This window comes from Eufriesea mexicana, unplaced genomic scaffold (genome assembly GCF_001483705.2).
Source record: "Eufriesea mexicana isolate 0111107269 unplaced genomic scaffold, ASM148370v2 scaffold471, whole genome shotgun sequence".
Classification (NCBI taxonomy): domain Eukaryota; kingdom Metazoa; phylum Arthropoda; class Insecta; order Hymenoptera; family Apidae; genus Eufriesea; species Eufriesea mexicana.
Window position 1 is genome coordinate 379,157 of NW_016908635.1, and position 14,864 is coordinate 394,020.

The 14,864-nt window shown below is 29.2% G+C and overlaps 1 protein-coding gene across 1 annotated transcript in view; it reads left to right on the top strand.

The window, feature by feature from the left end:
* The window catches only part of LOC108545542 (sodium- and chloride-dependent glycine transporter 2), a 91,493-nt gene that overhangs the window by 11,130 nt on the left and 65,499 nt on the right, over positions 1-14,864 (top strand). The window contains 2 exon segments of the mRNA XM_017897221.1: positions 8,795-8,999; positions 10,770-10,963. Of these exon segments, the coding sequence (XP_017752710.1) occupies positions 8,795-8,999; positions 10,770-10,963 (399 nt within the window).

Consider the following 14,864-nt stretch of genomic DNA (forward strand, 5'->3'; position numbering starts at 1 on the left):
TAAAAGGAATTATACTCAGAAGGCTAAGATATATAATAATTGGATAATATAATGATGTAATAATAATATAATAATATAATAATTGGAGTACTAATTTTAAATTAGTGTCACAAATTTCAGTAATAAATCATTTTGATAATATTTCGATTAAGAAGAGTTTTGAGGGAACAAAATTCTGGCTAATTTTTGTTTTCCAATTTTCGATTTTTATCGAATATATAATAATTCCAAACTTTTGGTCAGCAGTGTATTTACTAACTCGAAAGGATTTTTATTGTTATTTCTTCGTTCGAATAAATATTTATAAAATGCTTATTATTAATTTATTTTTTTTTTCAAAGCTATTAAATTTTATGATGCCAATTTCTGTTCTAGGCCTAATTTAAAATAAGTAGCTATTATAGATATCGATAATAATCCTCGTGACACAATTGAGATATCCTCAAACACTAATGTATCATGACACATCAGTTGAAAAACACAGCATCAAACTATGGATAGAAATATATTTTTCAGTGTAATTTTGTTTTATTAAAAAATGAAATATTTCTTCTAAAAATCAATTTCTATGTCTTAGTAACAACTTTTCCCACATTATTTATGGTAAAAGCAAGCTCCATAATGGGATAAGAAGTTCCACTCTAACCAATTGCAATTAAATGATTTTCTAATAAAATTCTGTTATAATATATTAAATATAAGCTTAGAACCCTAAAGTGTAATAAGAGTAACAAATTAGTCAGCAATGAAAAGAATAATTTATAATACATTTTATTAATATATATTATTTTCATTATTTTAATATTATATATTATTTTTATTATTTTATTATTATATATTATTTTCATTATTTTATTATTATATATTATTTTTATTATTTTATTATTAGCACTAATTTCTGCTTCTACAAGACAATTCGTTAAGAGTCCACAATTTTAAAGCGGATTATCCTTTGCTGTCCGAAACACGACGAGGACAATCGTTTCTCGATTGTTCTGAGAAATGGAAATTTGTTTCAGCAACATTGCTTTTAATTTGCTACAACTTTCATCGACAGCAAGCATTGATATAACCACCGATCGTGGACAATCGACCGCTAAGCGATATGGTCGATATTGTTATAAAGAATCTACCATGTACATTTCATGATACGACACTTTTCCGATTGCATGGGAATAATTACTTGCTCTTGTTTCTGATATTTTTGACCTCTCACATACACATCGTATGAAATTGTTCTGATATTTTCATTTAGACCATAACTAGTTTAAACAAAGCTTCATTTTTATCAATTTTATCATTCTGTCTAGTCGGCAATTACCGAAATTAGCCTAATTATTTATAAACAGGTCTAGCTCATCGATTTTTATAGATTTCAAATGTTCGTCGAAAGTGATATTTTAAATAATTCTTTCGTATTGTAGGAATGTTGGGTAGGCAACAGAATAAGCAGTGATGTAAATATAAAAATGATTTATTCTAAACTAAAACTTATTCTAACAAGGAGAGTGCAAGTCCTTCGGGTCACCGATTTGGTTCAAACTTTGCAGGTTTATAGATCTCGTCATGCAGTTTAAGAAAATATACCATTATAAGTGCAACTACTCAGTAGTTTTTGAAATATTTATGATTAAAGTTTTATTACTTCCTTAACTACAAATTTATTTCTACTACTTTTTAAATAGCGTTGTGGCCTAACAGCGACGTCCGAAAATTCCTATGCAGTACGTGTCGGGGTCCGATTCCCGAGCATAGTTTTGATACCTTTCTTTCAATCTATTTTTTATTTTGTATTCATTTTTCGCCTATTTTTCACCTGCAAAGTTTGAACCAAATAGGTGACCCGAAGGACTTGCAATCTCCTTGTAAAACTTATTCTAAGCGCTAATAACTCTGGGCTGACTCTCACTCGCTATTTCTCAATAAACTCTATGATTGACTCTAAAACACACACTGACTTTTCCGCGTCCTTGCACTGTTATTTAAACCTTGCACTCTGTCTTCTTTCATTCTCATGTTCTCTTTCTCAATCGGTGGATCACGTATCCTAAACACTCAGATGCATTCATAAACTTCCATTCGTTTATCGCATTCGGCTCTGTCATAAACATCCCTTACATTCGATCCTCTTGCACGCGGTCTCTTTCGTTCTAAGCCCAAACACTCTTGACATTCTTTCAGTACCGTACTTATTCCTTTCCTGCATTAATGTTGTTATTAATATCAAAATATCAAATTTGGTCAGTGCAAAATCGTCATTCTGGTAATTTCGTATTTTTGCGATATACGTATAGAGAGTTTGCCACACATCTGGACCTAACTACTGCTCTAAAACGATAGAACAGCAACGATTATCAGGCACAGTAGGTGGTGCTGAGTGGTACATGACACAGTGTATGCCATATTTTTAACACGTTGACTGCCACTCGCGTTTTACGTAGTTTGCCCATGGCACCAACATGAATATTTTATCATGCCATGCATATTATGTTGAAATATTATTTACAACAGATAAGGTGAGTTGTATAATCGCGTTTAATGTATTTTTCGTGGTCGGGGTCACCGGTGACCCCCGCGGCGCTGTAGACCATTTTTGCCATTATCAATTGTTTAAAAAGCAACTCGAAAAAATATTTCAATTCCCGATTTTAGGATGAAGTTAGCGATGTATTTAGTGAAATGTTCCGATCACGAAGATTGCATTTCATCGAGCAATTACGTACAGAAAAAACGTCGTCACGAATTTAAAAAGAAACCTGGAAGTGTGCGAAATGTAAGGCGATTTTGCAAAGTGTGCTATGAAAATAATTCAAATCGGCTAGGAAGAAGCCGGTCACCGGTGGCCTCCACGGCGCTGTAGCAAAGTCGAATGCTGGTCACCGGTGACCCCCATGGCAGTTAACGTGTTAAAAGTGGAAACATTTCGAACATTTCAAGATCACTTTTATATTTCTTAAATAGACTGTACATTATTTTATTTCTTGTAAGAAAATATCAGGCTAACCCAAAACACTCTTGACTTTCTTTCAGGACCGTACTTATTCTTTTCCTACAGTATACATAGATCAGCTATCGATTCAGATTCAATTGCAATAATGCATATAGGCATCTATCCAGTACTACAACCAATGATCAGGATCTATTCAATAGATTATTAAATCTATAGAATATATGGAATTTTAAAAGAAAAATGTCAAAAACTTTAAGGATTTAAATACACCTGCAATATACAATTTATGTTTATGCGTTCCTCGTTCCACGATTAGTGTTTTAACAAGCTTACTTTGCGTTTTCGTATTGTTACATTGTTTATGATTATTCCAGCTTCCCGTGGTTAAAGAGTATTTCCAAAGTCGTTTGAACGTCGTCATACGTGTGGAGGAAATTTTCCGTGTGTTCTTGGAAATATTTAACACGTTGAGCGTCTGGTATAAACTTAGTATGTTTCCCGTGGGGCTAAAATTCGCGGTTCGCCACGTCTCACTGCTCTAGCATATGAGAGGTTGCCAAGGACTCGTTTGTCTTCTCAACTTAGTTGAGACTGTCTCAAAAATAATTATTCAATAATAAAGCGTAGCAAACTTCCGTTATTTCATAAAATGATTTCTTTTGTTTTTTGTAAGAAATATGATTTTCAATATGGTATTTAATAAATTAAATAATCTCAAAATTTATTTAATTTAAATGATAAAAAATAATATAAAAAATAATTAAAAGCGAAAATAATATTTAAATTAGTATAATAAGGATAATCAATAATTTGACCACCTAATCATGTTAATATAAAAATATTATTAATAAAAAATCAATAATAAATTTGATTTATTGGATAAAATTTTAAATTTATAAAATTTCTATTATTTAAGAAAGGTTAAAAATATAAAATTATAATTGAAGATATTAAACCTAGAACTCCACTTAATTTATTAAGAATTGATCGCAAAATTGAATAAGCAAATAAAAAATATCATTCAGGTTTAATATGAAGAGGAGTAATTATTGAATTTGCTATTTTAAAATTATCTGGATCTCTAAAATAATAAGAATATTGGAAATTTATAAATATAAAAATTGATAAAATTAAAATAAATACTAATTAATCTTTAACTGAAAAATAAAGATGAAAAGGAATTTTATGTATATTTCTATTTAATCCAATTGGATTTGATGAACCATAAAAATGTAAAATAATTAAATGAATTAAAACTAATATTATAATAATTAAAGGTAAAATAAAATGTAATGAAAGAAATCGATTTAAAGTTACATTATTAATTGAAAATACTTCGTTCAGAATGATCTTTCATATATTTATTAATGTGACATCCACCACGTGAGAGGAAAATATAATTATAATGTGAGTTTAGATTAGATGAAGGAAAGACGAATAAACAGTATTTGTTTATCTATAATTAAAATCATCGAAATTAAGTTTATCAAAATTAAAAAGTAAAATATCAAGTTATTTTTAATCTGAAAATAATATTGCTAGATTTTTGGAAGAATAATTTAATTTTCGGCGGGAAAGAAAAGAATATACAATAATGACTATTTTGGATCGAATAATATCATAATATTAAGTGAAATCAACCCCTAAGGGGTTAGGAGAGGAATGGAATTTAAACAATTATTTTTAAGTTTTTCAAATTTAATTTCGAAACTTTGTATTATACTTTGAAGAACGTTTGAAATTTCGAATTAAAAATTTTTTAAAAATTTCGATGTTTCTATCTTAAATATCTGTATTTTTAAATATAAATTAAAAAGTCGAACTATCAAGATTTAAGTAACTTTTATTCCGAAAATGAAGAGATCATACTGCTCTCAAAATAACACAATACTTCTGTTAATAGCTGTTAATATGAAATAAAATTTACAATTTATCAGTCAGAAAAGTTATACAAAAAATTTTTAAGTTTTTAAAATTTAATTTCGAAATTTTGTGTTACACTTTGAAGAAAGTTTAAAATTTCGAATTAAAAATTTCTTACAAAGAAAGTTTTACAAAGAAAGAAAAAAGAAACACGTTTCGATTGCTAGAACGATCATAAACACCCCTGATATGGGATGAACCAGTGTATAGCTAATATCTCGGGTCAGAGCAAAGGTAATATGGTCGAAGCAATACCACACGATCACTTGTAGCTACTGAGCTTAGGGTATATCGACGAACCGATGTTATGGCTAACACGGGGAATCTGTTATAGAAAGTGTGGACGAACTATTCTAACACTGAGAGTAACCGAAGTAAAGATGATTGTGGATCTCGTAACCTGTTATTTCGCGATATACCAGATATCAAGTGGTAAAGGTATATCAGTGCGAAATAGCTATTAGTGAAACTACCAAGTAATTTTAAACCGGTTGTTCGTGAGAATTACGCGAATTGAATTTGGCAATAGAGGTATATTCTAACGAGAAAGAAATACACGACAAATCGTTTAATAATTATCCAATTACGAATTAAAATTGATGGAAATAATTTTCTTGCACTGCATTTGGAGTAATTTACAAAGAAATTTTTATTCTAGAAGAGTTTAAATTTTAGAGGAATATTTTTAGATACGTAGTATTTTATTAAATGGTTCAGAGAACGTTTACCAAAAAGGGCTCATAGATTTATAAATTCTTTTTTTCAGAAATTTTCAGAATTATATTTATACTTGATTATTTACCAATTTTAAGGTTAAATTAAAATTGATGAAATTAACAATTATAAATTTTAATAACAATTATAAGTTTTAATAACAATTTTTGTCAATTTGATAATGTTTTCATAAAAAAAAAAAAAATGGATTTTGAGATTAACAACATATTTGGCTTTTCTTTTCTTTTAATTTTATGACGATTTCAACCTTCTGGTCTATAGCACATATATTAACTCGGAAGAATTATTGTTACTATTTCCTTGCTCGAGTAAGGAAGATGATCTATTGATTGTTTATTTTTAAAATTTTTTAAAGATAATAAATTTTGCAAACGTCACAGTTCCGACATTAATTTCAAGTTAACGCTGCAGATATTAATATCAATTTTTGTCACTTTGATAGGTTTTTGATTAAGGAGTTTGTTAAGATAACAGAATTCTTGATTGATTTGATTATCTTGATTATCTTCATGGATGATGACAGGATTGTAAATCACTTCATTATGTCTCATCTCTAATCTACAAATATATTGTATCAACAAAATGTATTTAATTACATCTTTGGTTCTACGTGTATTTTTAATTTTCTTTTTGCTATATATGCCATTGTATATGTATAATCTATAGAAAGATCAATGAAAATCTATACCTAAATTAATAATCTGTGAGAGAAAAATCTTCAATTTTAATATCACCATCTAGTTTCTCTCTAGCCCAATTAAAAGCAACTTCACAAATATTTCTATAGAAGAGAATTAAACACGATATCGTTGAGTGTCAAAGTTAGAATTCTATGTTAAAATTACAGCTTTAATTTTTAACTCTTTATATGCTTTGAAAATCTGCCAAAAATTGATAGCAAAGCAGCTTGGTACGCTTTGTGTTTGCAGCATGTGCACGAGTGGTGTGAGTCAACCCCTTTCACAGAGTGCATTAACCTAAATGCCACACGCTCCATTTTTGCAGAGGATTCGAACATAAAAATTAGAAAATTGTATGCTGGATAGATTTTTAACGAAATAGGTGAAAATCGATGAACGGCTACAAAAAGTGAATTACAGAAAAATAGTATTCTATTTTTGTTGCAAGTAGATTACTTAGGACCATTTACATATAATTTCGTATGATATTACCGGTATTAATCCTAGAATTTTTAATTTTTAATATAATATACAACTGACAATATTAATTACAATCGTATAATAATAAAATTTATATAATTATGTCATACAATATATTATAAAAAGATTATGACATTTTATACCCCAAAAAATTGAAACCAGTGATTTATTAAATATTTTCTATAATATATCAAAGCGTGTATCAATTACTATAAATTACATACACTTGGGGCTCTTTTCACCCATTTGTATCACAGTATAAAATTCGTGTGAAACCGAAACAAACTATTAAAAAAAAAAAAAAAATAATTTAAAACAGAATTACATTTTATATTTCCCACTTTGCTGGATTTGAAGTCAAAAATAAACAAAACCGGTTAAAAGAATCTTAACATAAAGAAATCCAACGTAACTGATTGAAAGGTTTTAACCCTTTGACTACGGCAGACTTTGATACGTAATTAGTGGCCATACTATACGGCAGGAATTGAGTTACGATGTGCGCCATTTTTGTGAAAACAAGCGCCCTCTGTGTCAGAAAGCCAAATTACGCCGAGCGCCTATAGGCGTCCTGTGCGCCACAAACGTAAAATTTCTAAGCACCTATAGATGCCCTCTGTGTCACAAACGTAAAATTTCTAAGCACCTATGGGCGCTCTCCGTGTCACAAACGCAAAATTTCTAAGCACCTATAGGCGCCCTTCGTGTCACAAACGCAAAATTTCTAAGCACCTCTAGGCACCCTTAGTATCACAAACGCCAAAATTCTAAGCACCTCTAGGCACCCTTCGTATCACAAACGCAAAAATTCTAAGCACCTATAGACACCCTCTGTGTCACGAACGTAAATTTCTAAGCACCTATGTGCGCCCTCCGTGTCACAAACGCAAAATTTCTAAGCACCTATAGGCGCCCTTCGTGTCACAAACGCAAAATTTCTAAGCACCTATAGGTGCCCTTAGTATCACAAACGCCAAAATTCTAAGCACTTCTAGGCACCCTTCGTATCACAAACGCAAAAATTCTAAGCACCTATAGACATCCTCTGTGTCACAAACGTAAAATTTCTAAGCACCTATGGGCGCCCTCCGTATCACAAACGCAAAAATTCTAAGCACCTATAGACACCCTCTGTGTCACAAACGCAAAATTCCTAAGCGCCTATGGGCGTCCTCCATGTCACAAACTCAAAATTTCTAAGCGCCTATAGGCGTCCACAGTAGCCAGGGTGTTAAATAACCATGCAAGACCCTGTGAAACGCGTAATAGGGGATCGAGGGAAATCAGTACCGCGTAGAAAGGGTGTACAGTAGAATAGTTATGAATAAAAGTCACACGTCACGCGAAGTATTTCTAGCAAATAAAATTCGCGAGTTCGATAAAAACATTATCGTAAGAAAAAAAAAAAAACAAAGAATTTGACGTAAACTACCGCAAGGATAAAAAGAGAACGAAGTCCTGTGATCACCCTCGGTGAAGCACGACGATCATTGCAACGGTGTCCTCGCCACGCGAGGTTCGCTCGTTTTAACAATTTTTCTCGGGTTTAACAAATAAAGCAGCTCCCTCTGTTGTCTATTGCTGCCGCCTTACGCGTGTCGTTAAAACGCTAACACGCGTGTTCTCGTAGCCACGCCATAAGGGAACGCTCGAAACCGGAAATCCCTCGTAGAACAAAGTATCTCTCTAAAATAAATGCGGGGAGAACAACAAAGCGCTAGTGTAATTAGTGGCGGTCTCTCGACGATCGTAACAAAGTACTGGCGCGGATATATATACCTGTACACCTACATACGTACGTACATAGGCACGTATATACGCACGTATGTACATATGGCCAGCTATCGCGTGTAATATCGAGCCATACGCTGTCAGCTCTACGACGCATCGTATTCTGTAAACGACAGCTATTTCGTTTCAATCAATGATAGCCTTTGAAAGCCTTTGATGTTGTTTCCTAATTATCGCGTAACCAGGGCAACGATATTGGATATGCGCCATAAACCCATAATGTCGACTCGTACAGATTGTTACAGCGGCCTGCAAGAGATCCAATGTCAAATGGATGATCCGGAAACGATATTTTACAACAAGACCTGTATGCCGGCCAGCCAGGTCTGCCGGAGCTTTGGTTTCGAGTGTGGCAACATCACGCATTGCTTCGACCACGTCAGAGTGATACCACTTCGGCAACTTTACGATCGGATCCTTTCCTCTGAGGAATATTTCAAGTATGCCGGTGTATATCTTATTATATCTTATATATTTCGTGATCATTGCAATTATCGCCCATCATTCGTCATCTTTATCTGATCGATATTGGCGCTGTAATTTTTGCTTCTTGGATTTTTATTTTTATTTTTATTTATTTTTTTTTTGGATCTTTTGGATGTGTTGTGTTTTTCTTCAGGTATCTTGGTAGCTGTAATTTTTGTTTTTTGGATTTTTATTTTTATATTGGTAGCTGTAATATTTGTTTTTTGAATTTTTATTTTTTTGGGATCTTTCGGACGTGTTGTGTTTTTCTTTAGGTATCTTGGTAGCTGTAATTTTTGTTTTTTGGATTTTTATTTTTATATCGGTAGCTGCAATTATTGATTTTTGAATTTTTATCTTTTTGGGATCTTTCGGATGTGTTGTGTTTTTCTTTAGGTATCTTGGTAGCTGTAATTTTTGTTTTTTGAATTTTTATTTTTATTTTCATTTTTATTTTTTTTGGATCCTTTGGATGTGTTGTGTTTTTCTTTAGGTATCTTGGTAGGAAGAATAATTTTTTCGATAATTATTCACGTAGGGGTATATAGCGTGAATCACTTCGATTGCTTTCGTTATCGGCAAGTTGATATTTTCGGTTTTTAGTAATAATGTTGATTTAGAAAAATCAAATGTTATTTTAAAGGTTCTTTAATATATGACTTGATGATTTTAGTAATCTCGAAATATAATATATTGACAGAGAAAACACTTTGAACAACTTCTTAATATATACATATGTTTGCAGTTTGACCTTAGATTCTGGGCTACTTTTGAAATATTTTTAGTAAGTAAATGTACAATTTACAGAATTCAGTACTAATGAGTTTGAGCTTCATATACTAATTAGCCTTCAGAAGGTTGTCAGTCATTTATTAAATGGTTATTAAGAAAACATGTTCCAATAATATTATGCAGTTTTTGAATACTTGATAAATTAAAATATTAGGTTTCTATTAGGACAAGTTATAGTTTTATTTTGGTATTTGTATTTTGGAATATTTGCATTTTAGAAACTAAAACCGGGCGGGGGGGGGGGAAAAAAAAAGATAATATAATACGTATTGAAAAGTTGAGGTTATTTTTTTAAATTTATTGTAAAATATAAAAGAAATATGTTTTATATTTACATATATAAAAGTAACAATTTTAAATAATTTAAGTATACAGGAAACAGTACGTATAGTATAGTTAATATTTTAGATTAAATTTTATTTTTGCTTATAAAATATACTCGAGTCATTGTTATTTTCAAAATTAATATTATACATGTGTCAGATAAATTTATTCGAAAATAAATATACTATTTCTAGTCACCAGAACGCAACGTATTTTAAACGATTAATTAATAATAAATAAAAAGTTATAAATTTCTGTGAAATACTCGATTAACAATACTTACGTAGAAACAAAAATTCTTGTTTCTTTTAAAATCTTTAGAAAAAAATTTCATACATCAAATTTCAAATCTTTTGAAAATGATTTAAAGAATCGTTCGTTTTTCTTTGAAATTCTTTTAAAACGCACAGTTTTTCGAAAGGTATTTTAAAAATAAATTCGTAGTCACGCATAGTTCGCAAGAACTTTCATTTCGAAACTGTACAGTTTCAATTTGAACCTATTCGTTTCGCGCCACAATGCTCGAATAACGTACGTATACCGATTTCTCATTCTTCCATAAACAAGAAAATTGCGAATAAAGGTAAAATGTGTAATCGTGATCGGATATTATCGTTGATCGAATCCAGTGACTATGTATTGGGACTGCGCGGAGCCACGTGGGAACATTTCGGAGGCATAAGATGGGAATTGTTAGGGTGTCTCACCCTCGCCTGGATAATCTGCTTCTTGTGCCTGATGCGTGGTGTCCAGTCCATTGGGAAGATCATCTACTTCACCGCTCTTTTCCCTTACGTCATGCTTACAGCGCTACTGATACGAGGTAAGAACGTCGAGAGAAACGCTTTCCGTGTAATAGAAACTTCGCCATTGATGCGATTAAGGGGTTATTTTCAGTATCGTACAGATTGTAACAGTAGAATACGGTTTTGGTAGATATTCGATATAGAAAAGGCTCAATAAACTTGTTAACGAAAAATTACACGCTACATTCTTACATTTTTATTTAAATTTATATTTTTATTTTTGCAAAAATTATGCACCATATTTTTATATTTATATTTATATTCATATCTTTATTTACATTTTTGTTAGGCATTCATATTTTCATTTATATTTGTATTAAATATTAAATATTATTTTTATTTTTATTTTGAAATTAATTCTGTCTTGTAGAAGGAAATGTTATTTATCTATATTGTATATTGAATGTTTTGAACATGATTTTTACACTATATAAACAGAGTTATACAATGGATACAGGATACATCTTACAATTAGTTACTGCTTATTATCGTTATTATTTAATATACATATTAGTTTTCTTTTACAGCATGTTTCCAAACTAAAATTGTAATTATTGTTATCAATAACGATATGCTAATGAATTTTTTGATTTCAATTATTATGCATATTTTTGCATCTGTTTATTTAATTTCGAAAGTCAGATATTAGAATTATTATTCACGTGGTCCAATACATTTTATTGGCTTATTAAAAAATATGTAAAATATAAAAATGCAAAAATATACACATACGTTACTCGAGATGTATATGCGAATCGTATGAATTGAAATTTATTTCTTGTACGTTTTGTGTACGTCAAATTTGTTCTATGCAATACACACGACGAATAAGATAGACAAAGGATTAAACGAATTATTTTTAATCTTTTTGACAACATTTGGTTTATATTTTACGTTACTAAAATTCTGTATCGTTAAATTTATAATATATTTATTATGTTAATGATGGAGTTGAGATTAGTAATTTAATTAATAAAATGTGTTCATCAATGAAATAATTTCTCGGGTTTGAAAATAGTTTAAATATGGAATAGTTTAAATATGGAAAAATATAGACTCTGCAAAAATTACAAATGTTGATTGAAAATGTTTTAAAATTTAAAAAATATCTTAGTTTTTACTATCATTTAATTATTTTTAATTATTTTTATTTATTTAATTATTTAGTATTTTTTTATATTGCTTTAATATTATTTTTTATTATTTAATTATTATAGTACTATTTCATCGCTTTTAATGTCTTTTTTACCAATTTTCTTTTTACCAATTTTTGACAAGATTTTCATATCTTTTACTACGTCTTCACAGATTTCACGTACAAAATAATTTAACGACACAAAAATATGTAATACTAATTTTATCATTAATTTGTACACAAATGACGTATTAAACGAACGTACATATATGTACGAAATTATGTTACTTCCCACGAAAATGATAGAGGAATTTATTATGTATAAGTTTTAATAACAATATAATATTAATTTCCAATCATAAATAAGTTAGTTATCGATCGAAATAAATGAACATTTTGAAACACATTATTAATTCGCAATTGCTGGAGAAAAAATATTTTCCAATCACCAAGCATGTTTATTATGAACGCAATAAATCTAACTATCAACGAAATTCGGAAGAGAATATCACATTGGATGAATTGGCAACGAATTGGAAATATATTAATTGATGACATTCAGCGACGACGAAATGGCGTCACGACTCGCGCGAGGTTTTCATTGTATGAAACTTCGTAATTAAAATTCTTCGACGGGATAATTGACAATTTATGAATATTAAAACGCGGTGGTATTAAATGAAATATCTTCACACGACATTAAACTTGAAATGTGAATTAAGGATCGAAATTAAAAACCCTATTCTATGCTGTTGGATGGTGCAGAAATTTCGGATAAATTGCGTGGATTTTGCAAATTAACGGCCAATGTGCTGTAACATAAATCATTTCTAATAATGTCTGCTATAATATTTCGAATATTATCCGTTCAAACGAGAAATAGAATTCGTCACGGTTCAGTACCTGTCGTTATTTATACCGAAATTTAATTAATTCGAATTCTCAGCTCATTGTCAGCTGTGAGAGTGGTTACCTTTTCACATGAATTGCTGCAGACCAACGAAAATCACCACGTCTACTATAGATCACTTTTGGGTATTTATGGTACGTTATATCGCGTATCCTGTCAAGAAAGGGACCTCGTATAATAAATCGAAAGTATAAATGACTTAAATGAAGAGTAATCTGAAAGACGATGAGTAAAAATTACGAATAAAGGACAATGTTGAACTTTCACGTTGTTTAATGGTTTATAATAATTAATAATTTATTAAAAAATTTACTCAAAATATTTATATTTATTAGAAATAATAAATATTTAAAATAATAAAAATAATAAATATTATTAAATAAATATTGACTTCATACATATAAATTATTGTTAAATAATAATAAAAATGATAATTGTTGCTGTTAAATGAAATGGTGGAGATCGATGATAGATCATATCGAGTGAGATCAATTATGTTTTCACAACATAAATGTAATTATCAAATTTATAAATTAACATTTCATTCCAATTCTTATACGAATTATTTTTAAACTTATAAAAAGTAAAACAATTATAGAGATAAAGGGTAATATTACGTACTTGGATATATTTTTACTTCGATATTATAAATGATTATCTTTTAAACGATGTAACGTTCCACAAAATTGGTTTTCGTAATTTTCTATTATTGTATTAATTCTATTAGTAAAAAATATATTTATTATACATTTAGTTCGTCAAATTTGCCATGAAAAAATATTTTATTTGAAAATATGAAAATATGTGTTGAGAATTTGAAAATTATATCATTAAAAATATTTAATTTGTCATAAATTACGTGTTTCTTATAATTGAAAATGTTGCTATAATTATTAGATACTTCATTTAATTAAAAAAATATATTTATTCATAGTAAATACTTCACTTTATAATGAGTACACGATCTATCACTGTTTTATAGTTTATTATGTAATAAATATTTTCATTATCGTATTTCAGCTGTATTAATTAAATTTGATTAATTAAATTCCCATTCTTATTATCTCTATAAGTTGTATTTAGTAAAATTAAAATATATTAATTTAAATTAAAGTATTTAAATAAAAATTGAAATATTAACTTTATAAAGAAATTTTTACAAATAACGGAACATTTTTGTTTTATACAGTATTTTTAGAAACGTGTTCGTTGTTTTAAATAAAAGAATTTATGTGTATTTTTTTGGAGTTAAATGGAAGTAGAAAAAGGTATCGACGATTTGTAACATGTATAAATTCGTTTAAACGATGTTAGATACCTTCTGTACAATGAATGACCGAAAACAGAGGTTTTCTGTCTATATTGAATTGACTGAATATACGATTTTGTGATATTTTTACACTGAAAAATGAAGTCCGTGCAACAATCGCGTAATGAACTATAAGAATTAAAAATGGGGATCTTTCAGAATTCTGTTCTTTGCAAATTTCATAAAATTTTTTAAACAGTCAAAGAATCTCTTTAAAATCAAAAATATTTTATTGAATTCAAATTTGAGCATATGTTTTTAAATCTTTATATAAATCTTTGAGTGGGTTTGAAGTGATTAATATTTTGTTTAGGCAAAAAATGTTGAAATTTTAATGATCTGAATTTTAATAATCTGAATTTTCAAATTTCCATTTTACAATTCTTTTACCATTCTAACTTTGTACTATTGATCATTTTTGCATAATTTTATACGCACACATTGTTAGAACGATCATCAAATATCATTAGATTTATGTGAATGTAAAATTTTGTTAATTTGTATAATTATAATTAATTTAAAACTAAACTTATTAATTATATATTTATTAATTTATAATTATAA